We start from the raw sequence: 15,272 nt of genomic DNA, 5'->3' as shown, positions 1-15,272 counted from the left end.
GGCAATTAGCTCGATAGCATCGCAACGATGTCATCCAGCAACTAAAACAACTTTGCCGACAAGATAGGCAGAAAGGCTGTGTTGCTCCAGAAAGGATATGGAGATCAGTAAACTCAGAAAGGAGAATGCATATCTCAGGAAGTCATTGGATGAGCTGTCTCGTCAGAAAGAAAACCATCGGAATCTGAAAATAGCAAGCATGTACTAGAGAAAATCCTGTCACTGGAGACTCTAGGGGAGAAGAACGCTCAGCAGCTACTGGCCAGGGACCAGGAAATCTGCTCTCTTTGCCAGCAGGCCCATGTGGCAGGGGGCAGGACAGTGGCCGGTCTGCAGGCCCAGATAGACCACTATGTCAGGGAGGCGGAGCAGAGACACAAAAAAAACTTTTACAGTCACTCCAAGCCGAGACAGAGGACGTTAAGAACAAGCTGGTGTCCATGTCTGCTAAGTGCCAGGAGCTGGAGAGTAGTAGATCTGGCGCTGGGTTGCAGAGCTGCCCATCAGATGGACAGGTGCTCACCACCAGTACTGCAATGAGCCACGACCACCTCAGAGATGCCCTGGAAAAGAACCAGCAGTGGCTGGCCTATGACCAGCAGAGAGAGGCATACGTGAAGGTGGTGTTGGCTCGGGTGTTTGGGCTGGAACAGCAGCTAAACCAAGCCAAGCAGGCCCTCGCACAGCAGCATAAAGACACCCATTCAGAAGAGAGGTCAGTGCAGATACAGAAGCACTATGAGATATTGTTACTGACTACCAAGAAGGAGCCGGAAGCTCCGAGAGAGCAGGTCAATACAGCCCAGAGACAACTGTCTGAGCTGCAGTGTAGGTATGAGGAGAAGCAGAGAGTGGTGGGAGAGGTGTGGCAGCAGCTCCAGGCAGAGAGGCTGAGTATCTGGCAGAGTGTCCAGAAGGAGAAGCGCCGCTCTGGGGACAGAGAGATCCGTCTGTGGGGTGACATGGAGGAGCTCCTGGCTAGACTAGAGGAAAAGGAGATCAGGTACAGGTGAATCTACTGCAGAAATCCCTACTGAGCCTGCATGAGGAGCATAAACGCGTCACAATTCTGGAGCAGCAGATCCAGGTGTCCGCCAAAGACCCAGAGGATGAGAAGCGAGACTGTCAGTATTTACAACAACAGCTACACAAGGTGTTGGAGTTGCGCAAGGCAAAGGACCACGTCACCAAACACGAGTCAGAGAAGGGGCAGAGGGAGTTGTCCGGCCTGTACGATGCCAGCGCTCACAGCAGACTCCCAGCACCCCTGAAGCCGTCCAAAGAGAGCTTCACCTCTCCCTCTCAGGTCGTCAACCAGCTGGACGAGAGCTTCTTAGAGTGTCCCAGCTGTCGAGCCCAGTACCCCACCAGGCACCACCGAGAGCTGCTGGCCCACCTCGAGCACTGTCTGTAAACACTGGGCTGTACAGGGGCTGGGAGCATACAAGTAAGCCTAGCTCTATCCTTTCTATTTAGATTCTAGTCATTCAATTTTTATGGCTGGGAGTACCCACTCCAATAAGTAGTCTGGAATAGGCTAGAGATGACATTTTACTGTTCTAAAACGTGCTAAATGTCACTTCCCTTTTCAAAATGTTATAGGTGGTGCAAATGCAAGCTGTAATGTCATGGTTACTTTGGGCACTGCGTCTGTGTGTTGAGAAAAGTAAAACGTCAACCTGTAATGTCAATGTACCTTGGTCCTGGATTGCTCCTGGACCGGATTGGCGATCAAACTGGAAATGGCGCTTACTGTATACTGTAAGGAACATTGCTTCAAGCAAATGAGTTGATTAATCTATTTATTTTATAAAGCCCTTCATAACCGTTGGAACTATTTACTTTTATATTTCTCTCTCTGATGCTTTTATGTTTTTCCTCTTTGACTAAAGTGTAAATCAGTTGACTGGTTTAAAACACTTGAGACTGTTGTGAATTGTTGTTGTTCCGAATGTCCGTTATTATTGTCCTCTTAGCATAAATCTTCTAAATACCCGTTCATAAAATGTTTTTAAAAAGCTTTTTTATATTAAATGTATAGTTCTCGTTTCCAGCTAAGACGACAACATAAAAACAGTGTAGACTACATTGTATCAAAGGTTTAAAAATGACTTGTTGCATTTCTATTCCAGACTAGTGCTAAATGACAGGCATCATTCATTTACATTTTTTATTTCAGCTTTAAATAGGTTACAGAATAACATTTGTTTTCATTCATTTACCACATGCTACTGAGAAAATAGAGCACTCCTAATTTTCAATACTGTAAATACAGAGTCAATGTACAAGCGTTTCAATAAGCAAATAAAGATTTTTGAACAGGTCTCGCTTATGCTGAAATTGGTCAAAGAAAAGTACAAGAAGTTCTAGAGATTAAATGTTGATGCGTACAGAACAAGAAAGACTTGCATATTTTTTAAGAATAAGAACAATATGATAATTTTCAAACACACCAATAGATAATCAAATAGGAATTCTATAGTTTTGTACCAAAGCATCCATTGAACAGTTAGACTGGTTGTTAACATTGAGGCACTTGTTGAATCCACTGTTTTTTTAGATATATTTTCATCCCCAATCACACTTACTTGAACCAAAATGACTTCAATAAATACCTAAACCAGTAACCTTTTACGCACATCTATAAAAAGGGCAGGGTCATGAATGTGAACATGAACAAATTGTGCAATATATTTCTCGGAATCGCATAGCACAGCATAGCACAGCATAGCACAGCATAGCACAGCACAGCATAGCATAGCACAGCATAGCACAGCATAGCACGAAGCGTTTTGTTAGCAGAGGGAAAATGTAAATGTATCAACCATTATTTAAAACAATGTCATATTCATGCATTAACAATATGTGTTTGGTCGAATTCTCAAGTGAAACAGCCACGACTCTGAAGTTAATATTCGACTTCTGTACAACCTACCTGGAACATGTCCAATGTGTTCTGTGTCAATCCAGAGACGAAACACACAACAACAAAAAATACACTGAGCAAAAACACTGAACCTTTCTTAAAACGACACTGCCAATATGTCTCTGCGACTGATTTTAAAAGCGGGATCAACATCTGAACAGAACTTAAATAAACGCGTAGGTTACTGTTGCCACAACTGGCAGCGGAGAACAAGACAGAAACAGTTATGATTCATTAAAAACAAAGTGCACTGGCCTACAGTTAGGTAACATTCCATGACTTCAGCAGCACCACAGCTTGCAGACAGGCCACCAAAGGTCAAATGTGTAACAGCATCGACAGACAGACAGTGTTAAGAGGTCATGTTTGGTCCAGCAATAAAGTCTGGTTCCACTCACAGGTCCTAACTGGCTGTGGCCTTTTCAAGGCCGTCGATGTTCTCCGGCACGAGACCTTCCTCAACGGCCACCTTGGACTCGTGTACCTAAAATCAGAGACATTTCTACATTCAAACTCCAATATTTTTAGTCCAGGAGTTCTAGGACTAGACTGAAGCTGCATCCAGAAAACTGGCCCAAAATGTATGTGAATGCATGAATGTTAGTATGTATATTCTTCTATGTCTGGACTGTTCTTGGTTGCTTACAGTAAACCTGCACTTACCTTAAAGGGTGAGCTAATACCCACAATGCATTGGAGCGTACTGCAGTAATAGCAGAGCACGCACTCCCCTCCCAGTGCCGGAATCTCATCCTTGCTCACATAGACCTGGGTAAACACAGAAACATATTCAAGCATCTCCATGTCATCAAACACAAAAAAGACACACGCGCGCAGTCATATTACCTGGGTGAGCTCGTCATTAAACGAGACCTCATCATCCTTCACCCAGGTGTAGGTAATGTAGTCCGAAACACTCCTGAATCCCACCTGTAACACACAAACACAGACCTGTTAAAAACTACACAGACCACACTTCTATGATTCAAAAGAACATCGGAGGGTTACGTCGACTCTGACCTTGTAGAGGCCGATCCAGTCCCAGGCGCTAGAAGGGAAGGGCTGGAGGGGGCTGTAGATCACCATGGCGTCAAAGTCGGCGCTCCATTCACCCTCGGCACACACGCGCACCAACGGCGCCTCGTACATCTTCCTCAACTACAGCGTGGGGATAGACAGGAGGGAATGGCAGAACAAACGGAGGGAAGAGGTAGTCAGGATTGGCTAGAGGGTGAAGGAGTATAAAGCAGTATATTTGCATCATACGGTTTTGTTATAAAGAGTCACGTTGGAAAAGAAGATCAGGGCCTGTATTCAAAAAGCGCCTCAGAGTAGGAGTGCCGATCTTGGGTCAGTAAGTGTCGCCTCTTAGATCACAATGAAAAACATTATATGGACAGGAAGGAACTGATTTTAGATCAGCACTGGTACTCTTAAGACTGTTCATACGGTCTCAGATGCGGGAATGGGAAATGCCGCTGCCTCAGTCACCTCCAAGGTAAAGATGCCGATGACAGGCTTGTGGTCGCTGACGCCGTACTCCATGTTGCTGGTGTACGAATCCTGTTTGAGTTTCAGAGGGAACTCTTCCTCCTCCTGCTGATTCTTGGTGTTCTTCTCATCCAGACCAGAGTCCCTGTCCTCGTCCTTCTCCTCCTCTGGGGGTGGCTCTTTAGGCTTCACCCTCCACAGGATCCGGTCTGTCCAGGCCGGCTTACGCATCTTACCACTGGGCAGGCAGACAGACGGGCGGACGAGAGAAGAGACACAGATTTAGTGAGAGAGCGAGAGGAAATAATGATTAAGTCAGAATGGGAGAGATGGAGAGGAACCGGCAAACAGACAAGCGAAGAGATTTAGTGAGAGACAAACAAGATGTGGAGAAACAGAAAGACCGAGTTCCAAATGAACTAGTATATCACTTAGAATGCATGCCCAATACATTGAATCATTCTAGCAGTCTGCTAGTATGGATATTTGAACAAAGCCTGTGAGAGAATGACATGAGAGTGTGTTAGAGATGGAGAAAGTATGACGAGGTATCTCATAAGGTAGCTGGATTTCTTTAGCGTTTCCGCCATCTCAGTGTTACTTCAGTCTGCTCTACATGATGGATCAGATTCCGCAGTGCTTTGTATCCTTTCATATTCCTCATTAGTCGTCTCTCATAGCGGATTCGTTTTCCATTCTGTCTCACTGGGTGACTCATACAGTGAGTGCCCTCTCTATTGTACTGATTAGTGCACAGAGGTGGAGACCGTAAGTATTGACACACACACAAACAGGAATAAATACATACTGTACAGATAACAGTGCATTGGAAAGTATTCAGACCCCTTGACTTTTTGCACATTTTGTTACATTACAGCCTTATTCTAAAATGTATCGTTTCCCTCATGAATACACACACAATACCCCATTATGACAAAGCGAAAACAGGGTTGTAGACATTTTTGCAAATGTATTAAAAAAAACAAAAAAACAGATACCTTATTTACATAAGTATTCAGACCCTTTGCTATGAGACTCAAAATTGATCTCAGGTGCATCCTGTTTCCATTGATTATTATTATTTAACTACTCAAGTCAGTTAAGAACAAATTCCTATTTTCAATGGCGGCCTAGGAACAGTGGGTTAACTGCCTGTTCAGGGGCAGAACGACAGATTTGTACCTTGTCAGCTCGGGGATTTGAACTTGCAACCTTCCGGTTACTAGTCCAACGCTATAACCACTAGGCTACCCTGCCGCCCCGGCTAACCTTGAGATGTTTCTACAACTTGATTGGAGTCCACCTGTGGTAAATTCAATTGATTGGACCTGATTTGGAAAGGCTCACACCTGTCTATATAAAAGGTCCCACAGTTTGGTGGCAGCATGTCTATATAAAGGTCCCATGAAGAATGGTGGCAGCATCATGCTGTGGTAATGTTTTCCAGCGGCAGGGACTGGGAGACTAGTCCGGATCGAGGGAAAGATTAACGGAGCAAAGTACAGAGAGATCCTTAATAAAGTCCTGAGCGCTCTGGATCAGGTTCTCAGACTGGGGGCGAAGGATCACCTTCCAATAGGACAACGACTCTAAGCACACAGCCAAGACAATACAGGAGTGGCTTCGGGACAAGTCTCTGAATATCCTTGAGTGGCCCAGCCAGAGCCCGGACTTGAACCCGATCGAACATGTCTGGAGAGACCTGAAAATAGCTGTGCAGCAACGCTCCCCATCCAACCTGACAGAGCTTGAGAGGATCTGCAGAGAAGAATGGGAGAAACTCCCCAAATGCCAAGCTTGTAGCATCATACCCAAGAAGACTCAAGGCTGTAATCTCTGCCAAAGGTGCTTCAAAGTACAGTTTATTTTATTTGAGAAATTTGCTAGAATTTCTCAAATCCTGTTTTTGCTTTGTCATTATGGGGTATTGTGTGGGGGACGACAATTGAATCAATTTTAGAATGTGGGAAATACTTGAATACTTTTCCGAATGCTCTGCATATAGCGATTCGTTACAACTATATAGTGAACAATCCAAGCGGCAGGGAAGGATGTTGTGCTGTATATAGCCAGCAACCATGACTGTTATAAACTGACAGCTGCTTACGCCCACACAGAGGCTATGGTACAGTCGGCTAGCAAAGCTGCTCTCTCTCCGTATGAGGGTGAATGGTATTGTGGGAGTTAAATGAATTAGACTTAACAAATCCAGAACACTGTGTCCACTGAGAATGGCAGCCACCTCCGCACAATGCTGATACGCTTCAATGGGGATTTTCCACCGGCTTCATATGGAGAATAAAGCAACTTTGATAAACCGTATGTGCTGTTAGAGACAAGTGTGTTAGCTGTAGAAAACCCCAGAAGCACGCACACACACACACACACACAAACAAAGAGAGCGCAAGGTCTGGGGTTCTGTAGGCACCATTTTGTGGGAGAGAGGGGCAATTTGACTTTCCATTGCAAAAATCTATCCGTCACTGCCTTGCAACCGTTTTAGTGGGCTTATTGTGCAGGAGCAGAATACTGCTTAAGGGGGATTAGGGGGGGCATTAAGAGAGGGGTGTTTTGAGCAGCTTACTGGAAACCAAACCATGTCCCGTGGGGCCTGTGAAGTCGAAAGAGAGCAGAGTTGAGCATTTGAAAAAATGGTGTCTTGTAAGGAGAGCAGGAGTCAGCTCAGCAAAAGCAAGCAGGAAATATGACACGAGAGTGACAATGCTGAAAGAGTGATGCTTTGTAGAACCAAAGAGTAATACACATCAGGAGAGAAAGTGTGTGTGTGTGTGTGTCAGTGACTGTGTCTGTGCATGTATAACTCGGTGTGCGAGTGTTCCCATACGCCTGTGATTGCACGTCAGCCATTACCTGCTGTCATAGCAGTCAGAGAACCTGTCGAATTTGTAGGTTGGTTGAAAGTCCAGAGGTCCCTCGTCAAACTCCTGCAGGAGAGCCTCCGTCTTCTTCATCATGGTCAGCTGATACAACCACACGGAATGACAACAAAAGCATTACATTCAACTTCCTCAGGAAATACGATGGCGGCATCCCAAAAAGCACCCTATTTCCTTTATAGTGCACTTCTTTTGGATCAGAGCCCCATGGGCCCTGGTCAAAAGTAGTGCACAATGAAGTGAACAGGGTGCCATGTGTACATCCCATGTCTTACATGCATGAGAACAAGACAGCTAACTGTACGTGTGTAAAATGAAAAGCCAATCTATGTATAGTATGGTCCAAGATAGAGCAAAACAAATGCATCCCTCATGAGTCTGACCTGGTCTTTGCTCCACAGCAAGTTGAACTTATGGCTGGTGATGCAGTTGTGCAAAAAATGCATGCCGTGATCTTGGATGCGGAAGTTCAAATCCCCAAACCAAAAGACCAGCCTGAGAGAGAGAGAGAGCGAGCGCGAGGGACCAATGTGAACATTCAACAGAGAGAGCACAGTAGTACTTAAAATCATATCACAAGCAGATGTCAAGCTCCTCCATTTATAATACCGAAGCAGCAACTGTGTGAATATAGGAAAACACACTCACTCAACTGCGTTTAATGTTTACTGACTTGTGGTCGAGGATGTGCGGGGTCTTTTTGGGGTCAAAGGTCTGCGTGTCCAGGATGTACTCGAACTCGTCGACGCGCTGCGAGGCGTACTGCATGTGTGCTGCCAGGTGACAGTTGAGGAAGCAGAGCATGTGGCCGTAGAAAGACAGGCGGATGGACACCCCGCCTTTATTCCCCTGTTGGGCGCAAGGTCAATCAATCAAATTTATGAAAAGCCATTTTTCTACGTGAGGCTCACACACAATGCCTTATAGGTGCATTTATAACACTTTTAGTGCATTATAACACTCGCTATAAGCGGTCATGAGCCTGATCTTACCCAGTAGCCGGAGATGCCTGTGCGAGAGTAGGTGTCCTGGATGTCTCTAATGAATGGAACGTGGGCCAGTTTGGAGAAGAACAGCAGTAAGAGGCCCTGCATGCGGATGGAGGACACCTGCAACACAACAAGATACCAGACACCCTGAGATCGCTTCATCTAAACCTGGGCTATTTTCAGACTCTTAAGTACCCTGGAGAAAGACCAGGATGAAAAGGCAAAACCTGGGATATTTTCAGAAAGACCAGGATGAAAAGGCAAACTCAGACGTGTGGAAGCAGAGTGGCACATAAGAAGCTAATGATATTACTTTGAAAGACAAGGAGGTGAAAATAAACTGAGGACAAACTACATTGGGAACACATTCTTCTGTTGCTTCAGACTAAGGTTGGTGGCATGAAACTTGATCAAACCGGTCTATGGTGCTGGAGTGGTATTGTTTGGTGTTATGAAGCCATATTGTCCAACTGTTGTACCTTCAGGTAGCCTCGTGGTGCCAGGCTGGACATGAAGAGATGGCTCCAGGAGTCCTCAACGGCCATGTCTATGATGAACCTGTGAGGAGCAGAGTACACCTCCTGGAGACTAGAACACACACACACACACACACACAGGTTATAACTAATAAACTTACTGAAGCATTTTCACCATGCCACTTAGAAAGAACTTTGTAAACTTTACACAGTAAAAAACAGATTTTCCTGTCATGCCATTGTACTGTGTCTTAATCAATATCCAATCAGCGTGCAGTAGCTCCGCAACCCCACCCAATCACGTAGAGGTCTGGGGTCTTTGGGGAGTTCAGGTGAAGCAAGGAGCTGATGTCATCTGGAGGATCAGCTGTAGCAACATTCCACGTGACCATGTGAAGCCTGAAGGGAGCGAGAGAGAGAACGAGAGGGGGGTTTAGAGAGGGGGCGATGGAACGCAAGAGAGAGGGAAAGAAAGAGGGAGCAAGAAAGGGAGAGAGGGAGCGAGAAAGGGAAAGAGAGTACAGCAGATTATGATTCACTTGCACAGCAGCTTTCCACCAAACTCATTTGAGCAAAAGCCTGACAAATGGGACTGCAACTTTCAGAAGCTTATTTAGTTACACAACATCATGTTTAGCCAGTCTTGAATGGACCGTGGTGGTTGATAAAGCCTATTCACATCTCTAACCATAGCCTATATCAATTCAGATACTGTGAATGAAGAACCATTCTCAACGAGGATCTAAGCCAATCCCTTTCCATGTCCTAAGCACAGAAATAAATGAAACACTGAACATTGACTTATGATCTCTATGGTCCTAACATCATAACCTTTCAGTTGTTAACAAAAGGGCATTTTGTGTCATCCAATCAAAAAAAAGGATAAGCGTGCCAGAGATTACGATCCAGAATGGAAGAGACCACCACACACTGCCTGCTCTGAGCTCAAGAGGCTGATCAAACAAGGGTCCAAAGCCTAAAATCAAGACATGAAAAATGTGTCTAACTCCTCGACCAACTCAGACCCTCTGCACTCAGATAAAGACAGACACAATTGGAATAAAATGGAGAAGTCATTGCTGGACATTTTAGTCAAGAAGAATCATTAGTATCCAGTCTTACGATACTTTGTGTTCATCAACTAAACCCTTGCAGCGAAGAACCATATGCAATGCATTTGGATTGAAAACAAATCATATGACGTTATAAAGACAGAGGAAGTGGAAGTCAAGTTGAAATAACGCCAAAGAGAACAGAAAAGAGGAACTCTTTCCTATCATGTCCACCTGAATTTCTCTTTCTTGAGAAGGTTGGCCCTTTTACCACAGATGAGGAAGGTGTTGTCCAAGCTGCCTACCACCTGCTCTTGGAGCTGGGGCGAGGGGTCCAGGTCATCCACGCAGGTCATGAGCTGGGCAAGGCGCTGGCACAGCAGCAGGCGGCTGCCCGAGGACTGGGTGGCAGAGCTGGCTATGCTGTCTGAGCGGACGCGCCCTACGAGCGAACCGAACAACCGGCAGACCTCATCCATTGTGGGTGATCTTCTGGAAGGAATCTCAGTGTCGGGAAGAGAGGAAAATATGCAGGACTAAACTGATGCGATGAGAGGTTCAGAACGGCAGGTGATTCTTCCTTGTTTACAAGGGGAACATTTCACTGCAGATCACTAGTTTCTCCTTTAATGGAGATTTGGATACTTGAATCTTTGCAGAGGTCATAGGGAGGGTCTTCTACAGTGGTCAAACTACAGATGTATGTCCTTGGCGATTATTTCTTGTGCCAAGATCCATCAAAGGGAGACCCTCATCACAGCACTTCCCCTTGGCATCATGTGTGAGTCTGAATCTGATATGAAAGACCATACCGAACTCCTGCTGTCACCAAAGCACAGAAATGGCTACAGATTCAAAGGTCCTGTCTTAGAATTCCTTACGGTATAACAGGTGGAAGAAGAGCAGCTAGGACATATCTCAAGACTATTGTACGCTTTAGACGGAGCAATGATGCCTTACATAAAATCCAGCCTCTGGAAGTGAATGAGAGACATAAGAATATTTTTGGAGGGTCTGAAGTAGACTGAGAAGGATCACAGGCTAAGCAGAATCAAGAAGGGGCCACATGAGACCCACTATGTGAAAACCAACCCCTTAATGTTAGAAAATGTATCTTAGTCTAATAATTTGCTTAACACCTGTCCAGAATGAGGAAACTCTGTGCAAGACTTAAAGAGAAAGACAAAGTGGCAGTGGTGGTGGTGGACTTTGGGGCCCAATCATCTTCTTTATTGAACTTTCCTCTGATTTGGAAAGAGTGGCATGGATTATTTCTCTAATACATGTGGGAATGCAATGCACTGGCAAACCTAATCACAATAATACTAATGTATTGTGCTCTCAGCTTTGTATTGGGTGCTGGCACTGCCAGACAATGTGAGGTTAAACTGTGTTCTGTCTGGAAGAATACAGACCTAATAAGGAAATAGTAAGCCTGTGTGCATGCACTAGAATGACATGTTTGAATTGCCTGCACAGATATCAGATAACCAACAATCCAACCATGTGCAGTTCTTTGTCAGGTCAAATGCTATGCTGCCTGTATTGCTGAATATGACTCTGGGTGTGCGGTGTCCATTGACCGTAAACAAATTAAATGTGCAGTGTCTCCTTATGCACAAAACATGCTCTCTAATCAAAGTTGTTAGCCGGAGCTCATATGACCACAAGGGGACATTCAAACCTGAAAGTGTCTTCGTCGCAGCAGTTCTTCTCCATGCCGACTGAGTTCTTGACTTGTGACTGGGGGTCTTCCTTGGTATCATAGTCATTCTCCATAATCTCACCAGCTGCAAAATCATGGAATTATGATAGCGTTAAAAACAACAACCTCAAGGAATCATGATAACGTTACAAACAACAAACTCATGATATGAAAGCACAGCAATATATTTTCTGAATAAAAATGTTGCTAATGTAAAATAGGGTCCACTGCTCATGACGTCATTTCTAGTGGTGTAAAGTACTCAAGTAAAAATACTTTAACAAGTCCTACTTAAGTCGCTTTTTGGGGGGGATCTGTACTTTACTATTTATATTTTTGACAACTTTTACTTCACTACAATCCTAATGACAATATTGTACTTTTTACTCCATATATTTTCCCTGATAGCCAAAAGTACTCGTTACATTTTGAATGCTTAGCAGGAAAGGAAAAATATCAAATTCATGCACTTATCAAGAGCACATCCCTGGTCATCCCTATTACTGCTTCTGATCTGGAGGACTCAACACAAATTTGTAAATTATGTCTAAGTGTTGGAGATAGCCTCTGGCTATCCGTAACTTTTTTTTTTTTAACAAGAAAATGGTGCCGTCTGGTTTGCTTAATATAAGCAATTTGACATAATTTATACTTTTACTAGTACTTTTGATACTTAAGAATATTTCAAAACAGATACTTTTACTCAAGTAGTATTTTACTGGGTGACTTTCACTTTTACTTGAGTAAAAGTAAAGATACCTTAATAGAAAATGACTCAAGTGTGACAGTACTTTTTCCACCACTGTTAATTTCTGATATCAAAATTTGCTAACCTGACTCCCCTGCTAACTAGCTTGATAGTTACAGTATAGTAGCTGCATGCAAACAACTCTCTGAATTGCAAACGTTCAACGTTACATTGTGTTCTCTGAATTGCCATTTCTGAACGTTAGGAATGTTTTTACACATTAGATAACTTATCTACCCAGGTTATTCGCTAGCAATTAGCGTAGTTCCTTTAAATTAGCTAGCTATTGTATCTGTGTTTAGGATTACAACCGATTAAAATATAGAACAACTAATACATGTACAATGGTCTTACTACCTGGCAATGCCTGTTGTTTTGTCGTAGCCTACTCTCACTCGGATTACAGACATTTGCACGAAAAAAAATACAATTGGGTGAGATTACGCAACACACTTTGTTTACGTTTTGCACATGCACTTCCTCAAAGAAGAGCTTCTACTTCTATGGTGCTATGGCAGCCCGCGAACAGGCATTAGAAGTGAATGCCCCCCACCTACTGTATGAATGTTAAACTATATATATAAAAAAATATTCATTATCGGAGAGGGATAAAAACGTCATCATACAAAAATAAAACACATTCCAATTCGAGTCACATCCCTGTGAGGGCAGAACATCCGTTGACAGGATTTTATGCAACGCCTTGGCTGTAAACTCAGTCCCAAAAAACGTTCTGCTGCACTCACAATGGTTACAATTTTCTCTGATTTCTTCGTTGTTTGTGCTGTGAAGTTCATGACTATTGCAATAAATGCTACGACGTCCACCTTTTCCACAAGTAATATACCAGGAGCCCTTGATTTCCGAGAAACATTCACTGGTGCAGTGTCCACAGTTGCAGCATACGACCTCAGCTGACATATGATATTCTTCCCATCTGCATACACTTGATACATGCCCAAATCTTTGTGGGGGCTTGTGCACATAAGCACTTACATGGTATGTCATAAAGCTTCACATGAGAAGGGAGAGACTTATCAAAAACAATAATTTGGATGAAGTGAGTTTCCTTACTCCATCCACCATACATGTCAGTCGGCCTGCACCAATCACTTCACCTACTTCCTCAGGTATATCATCTGCATCCCGAGAGATAACCCCCTTGACCGGAGCCCTGCTTTGGAAATACATATACAAAACATTCCATTCAAAAATCTTTTTGAGGCAGAATGCTAGCTTCTTCTGTTCCGCGGACACACATAAAATCTGAATAAGATCAGCTCTTGTGACACTCACATTTGCCACCTTACTCTACGCATACATGATACGTTACTCTTCGTGACTTCAAACGGATCCCCCGGGTAATATTGATCCAAAACTCATACTATAAACAAATCTAGGGATATCTTAGTTTCTATCACAACTTTACTGAATTAGTACCCTTTCTTTTTCACGAGTGTAGCCCATTCGTTCTCACGCTCATCTTTACCCACCCGCCATCACTTTCAAACAGAACATACATTTCCGACAAATCAAATCAAAGTTTGTCACGTGCGCCGAATACAACAGGTGTAGTCGACCTTACAGTGAAATGCTTACTTACAGGCTCTAACCAATAGTGCGAAAAAAAAGCGTGTGTGTATGTAGGTAAGTAAAGAAATAAAACAGTAAAAATACATTTGAAAATAACAGTAGCAAGGCTATATACAGACACCGGTTAGTCAGGCTTATTGAGGTAGTATGTACATGTAGGTATGGTTAAAGTGACTATGCATATATGATGAACAGAGAGTAGCAGTAGCGTAAAAAGAGGGGTTGGCGGGTGGTGGGACACAATGCAGATAGCCCGGTTGGCCAATGTGCGGGAGCATTAGTTGGTCGGGCCAATTGAGGTAGTATGTACATTAATGTATAGTTAAAGTGACTATGCATATAAGATAAACAGTAATCTTCTCTACAGTAATTCCTCAATGAGTGAGGGTAAGTGAGGTCAGGTCAGTGGGACCATTCTAGCCAATGAGAGGGCAGGTACGCGTGTGAACAACAGGCACAACAGTCGTTTTTCTCAAAGTTGGCGAAATGCCACGTGCAACCTCTATTATCAGTACATTTTTAACTGAGCAAACATTACAAAACCTCTACTCTATCAAATAATTTAACACTCTCGCATAGACCTCCATACAAAAAAAGGGCTTATCTCACATGGACAGATTTTGGGCGGAGTAAATCCTCTCGCCTTTTAGTTCCTATTACAACTTAGACAAATGACTGAATGGATGACATACTGACAGGCTGAACTGAATGAATTAAACGTTCAAATATGTTGGAATTACTTTTTGTCTAGTCGGCAAATAGGCCTACATTAGGGTATGACTATGGCTGCATGCCTCCAGAAGAGCATCTCTGAGGCTGAGGGGTGCTTTTCCAAAGGCGCGTGGTGCTGCATGGAGATCACAAGCTCTTCAACTGGGCAGCCGTGTCGCAACGGAGGGAATAGCCTATAAAGGAGACTACCGCAATAGAGTTATTGTAAAGTGTGTGAATAAGCTTATGCCAGACGTAGCCTACGTTTAATCTTTCCCTTGTTCATTTCAAAGTCCATATGTTCATGACCCGATTAATCTAAATCATGTAAAATGATTTTAAATTCATATTAACCCCTCCTACAAAATATGCTTTGGCAAGATTGAGTGATGAAATATACCAGAGAATGCCAAGCGTGTGCAAAGCGGTTATCAAGGCAAAGGGACGCTATTTGAAAAATCTCAAATACAAGATATATTTTGATTTATTTAACACTTTTTTGGTTACTACATGATTTCATATGTGCTATTTCATAGTTTTGATGTTGTCACTATTATTCTACAATGTAGAAAATAGTAAAAATAAAGAAAAACCCTTGAATGAGTAGGTGTGTCCAAACTTTTGACCGGTAGTGTACATTTAAAAAATGAGTGTCAGACTCCAGTGGTCATGCATAATTCACAA

General features: G+C 43.5%; 1 protein-coding gene and 1 pseudogene across 4 annotated transcripts; one reads left to right on the top strand and one right to left on the bottom strand.

Annotated features, from left to right (window-relative positions):
- The first annotated feature begins 6 nt into the window (after nt 1-6).
- On the top strand, nt 7-1,506 carry LOC112267369 (annotated as a pseudogene).
- A 650-nt stretch (nt 1,507-2,156) lies between these two features.
- LOC112266819 (inositol polyphosphate 5-phosphatase K) lies at nt 2,157-13,732 on the bottom strand. Of its 4 annotated transcripts, XM_024444660.2 has the most exons (15): nt 13,581-13,732; nt 13,359-13,461; nt 11,516-11,621; nt 9,074-9,178; nt 8,783-8,891; nt 8,307-8,423; nt 7,988-8,163; nt 7,698-7,809; nt 7,289-7,398; nt 7,002-7,028; nt 4,418-4,655; nt 3,947-4,084; nt 3,773-3,856; nt 3,590-3,694; nt 2,157-3,410 (listed from the first exon to the last, which is right to left on the bottom strand). In XM_024444660.2, the coding sequence occupies exons 2-15, from the start codon at nt 13,372-13,374 to the stop codon at nt 3,330-3,332; spliced, it is 1,524 nt and encodes a 507-aa protein (XP_024300428.1). In that variant the 5' UTR covers nt 13,375-13,461; nt 13,581-13,732; the 3' UTR covers nt 2,157-3,329. The 4 variants fall into 4 exon arrangements, with proteins under 4 accessions (XP_024300428.1, XP_024300426.1, XP_024300429.1 ...); XM_024444658.2 differs by lacking the exons at nt 13,359-13,461; nt 13,581-13,732 and adding an exon at nt 13,031-13,163; XM_024444661.2 differs by lacking the exons at nt 13,359-13,461; nt 13,581-13,732 and adding an exon at nt 12,642-12,796.
- Nucleotides 13,733-15,272: the final 1,540 nt, after the last annotated feature.

The sequence above is a fragment of the Oncorhynchus tshawytscha genome, linkage group LG14 (assembly GCF_018296145.1).
Source record: "Oncorhynchus tshawytscha isolate Ot180627B linkage group LG14, Otsh_v2.0, whole genome shotgun sequence".
NCBI classification, from domain to species: Eukaryota; Metazoa; Chordata; class Actinopteri; order Salmoniformes; family Salmonidae; genus Oncorhynchus; species Oncorhynchus tshawytscha.
The sequence above is the reverse complement of the archived record's forward strand: the minus strand, read 5'-3'. Positions and strand labels throughout refer to the sequence as shown.

Bases quoted from the DNA above. Each gene is read 5' to 3' on its own strand.
- LOC112266819 (XM_024444660.2), bottom strand. The intron at 9,179-11,515 runs GTTTGAATGTCC...CGCTCCCTTCAG, and splicing joins TGCGACGAAGACACTTTCAG to GCTTCACATGGTCACGTGGA. The intron at 7,029-7,288 runs GTAATGGCTGAC...TCGACTTCACAG, and splicing joins TCTGACTGCTATGACAGCAG to GCCCCACGGGACATGGTTTG.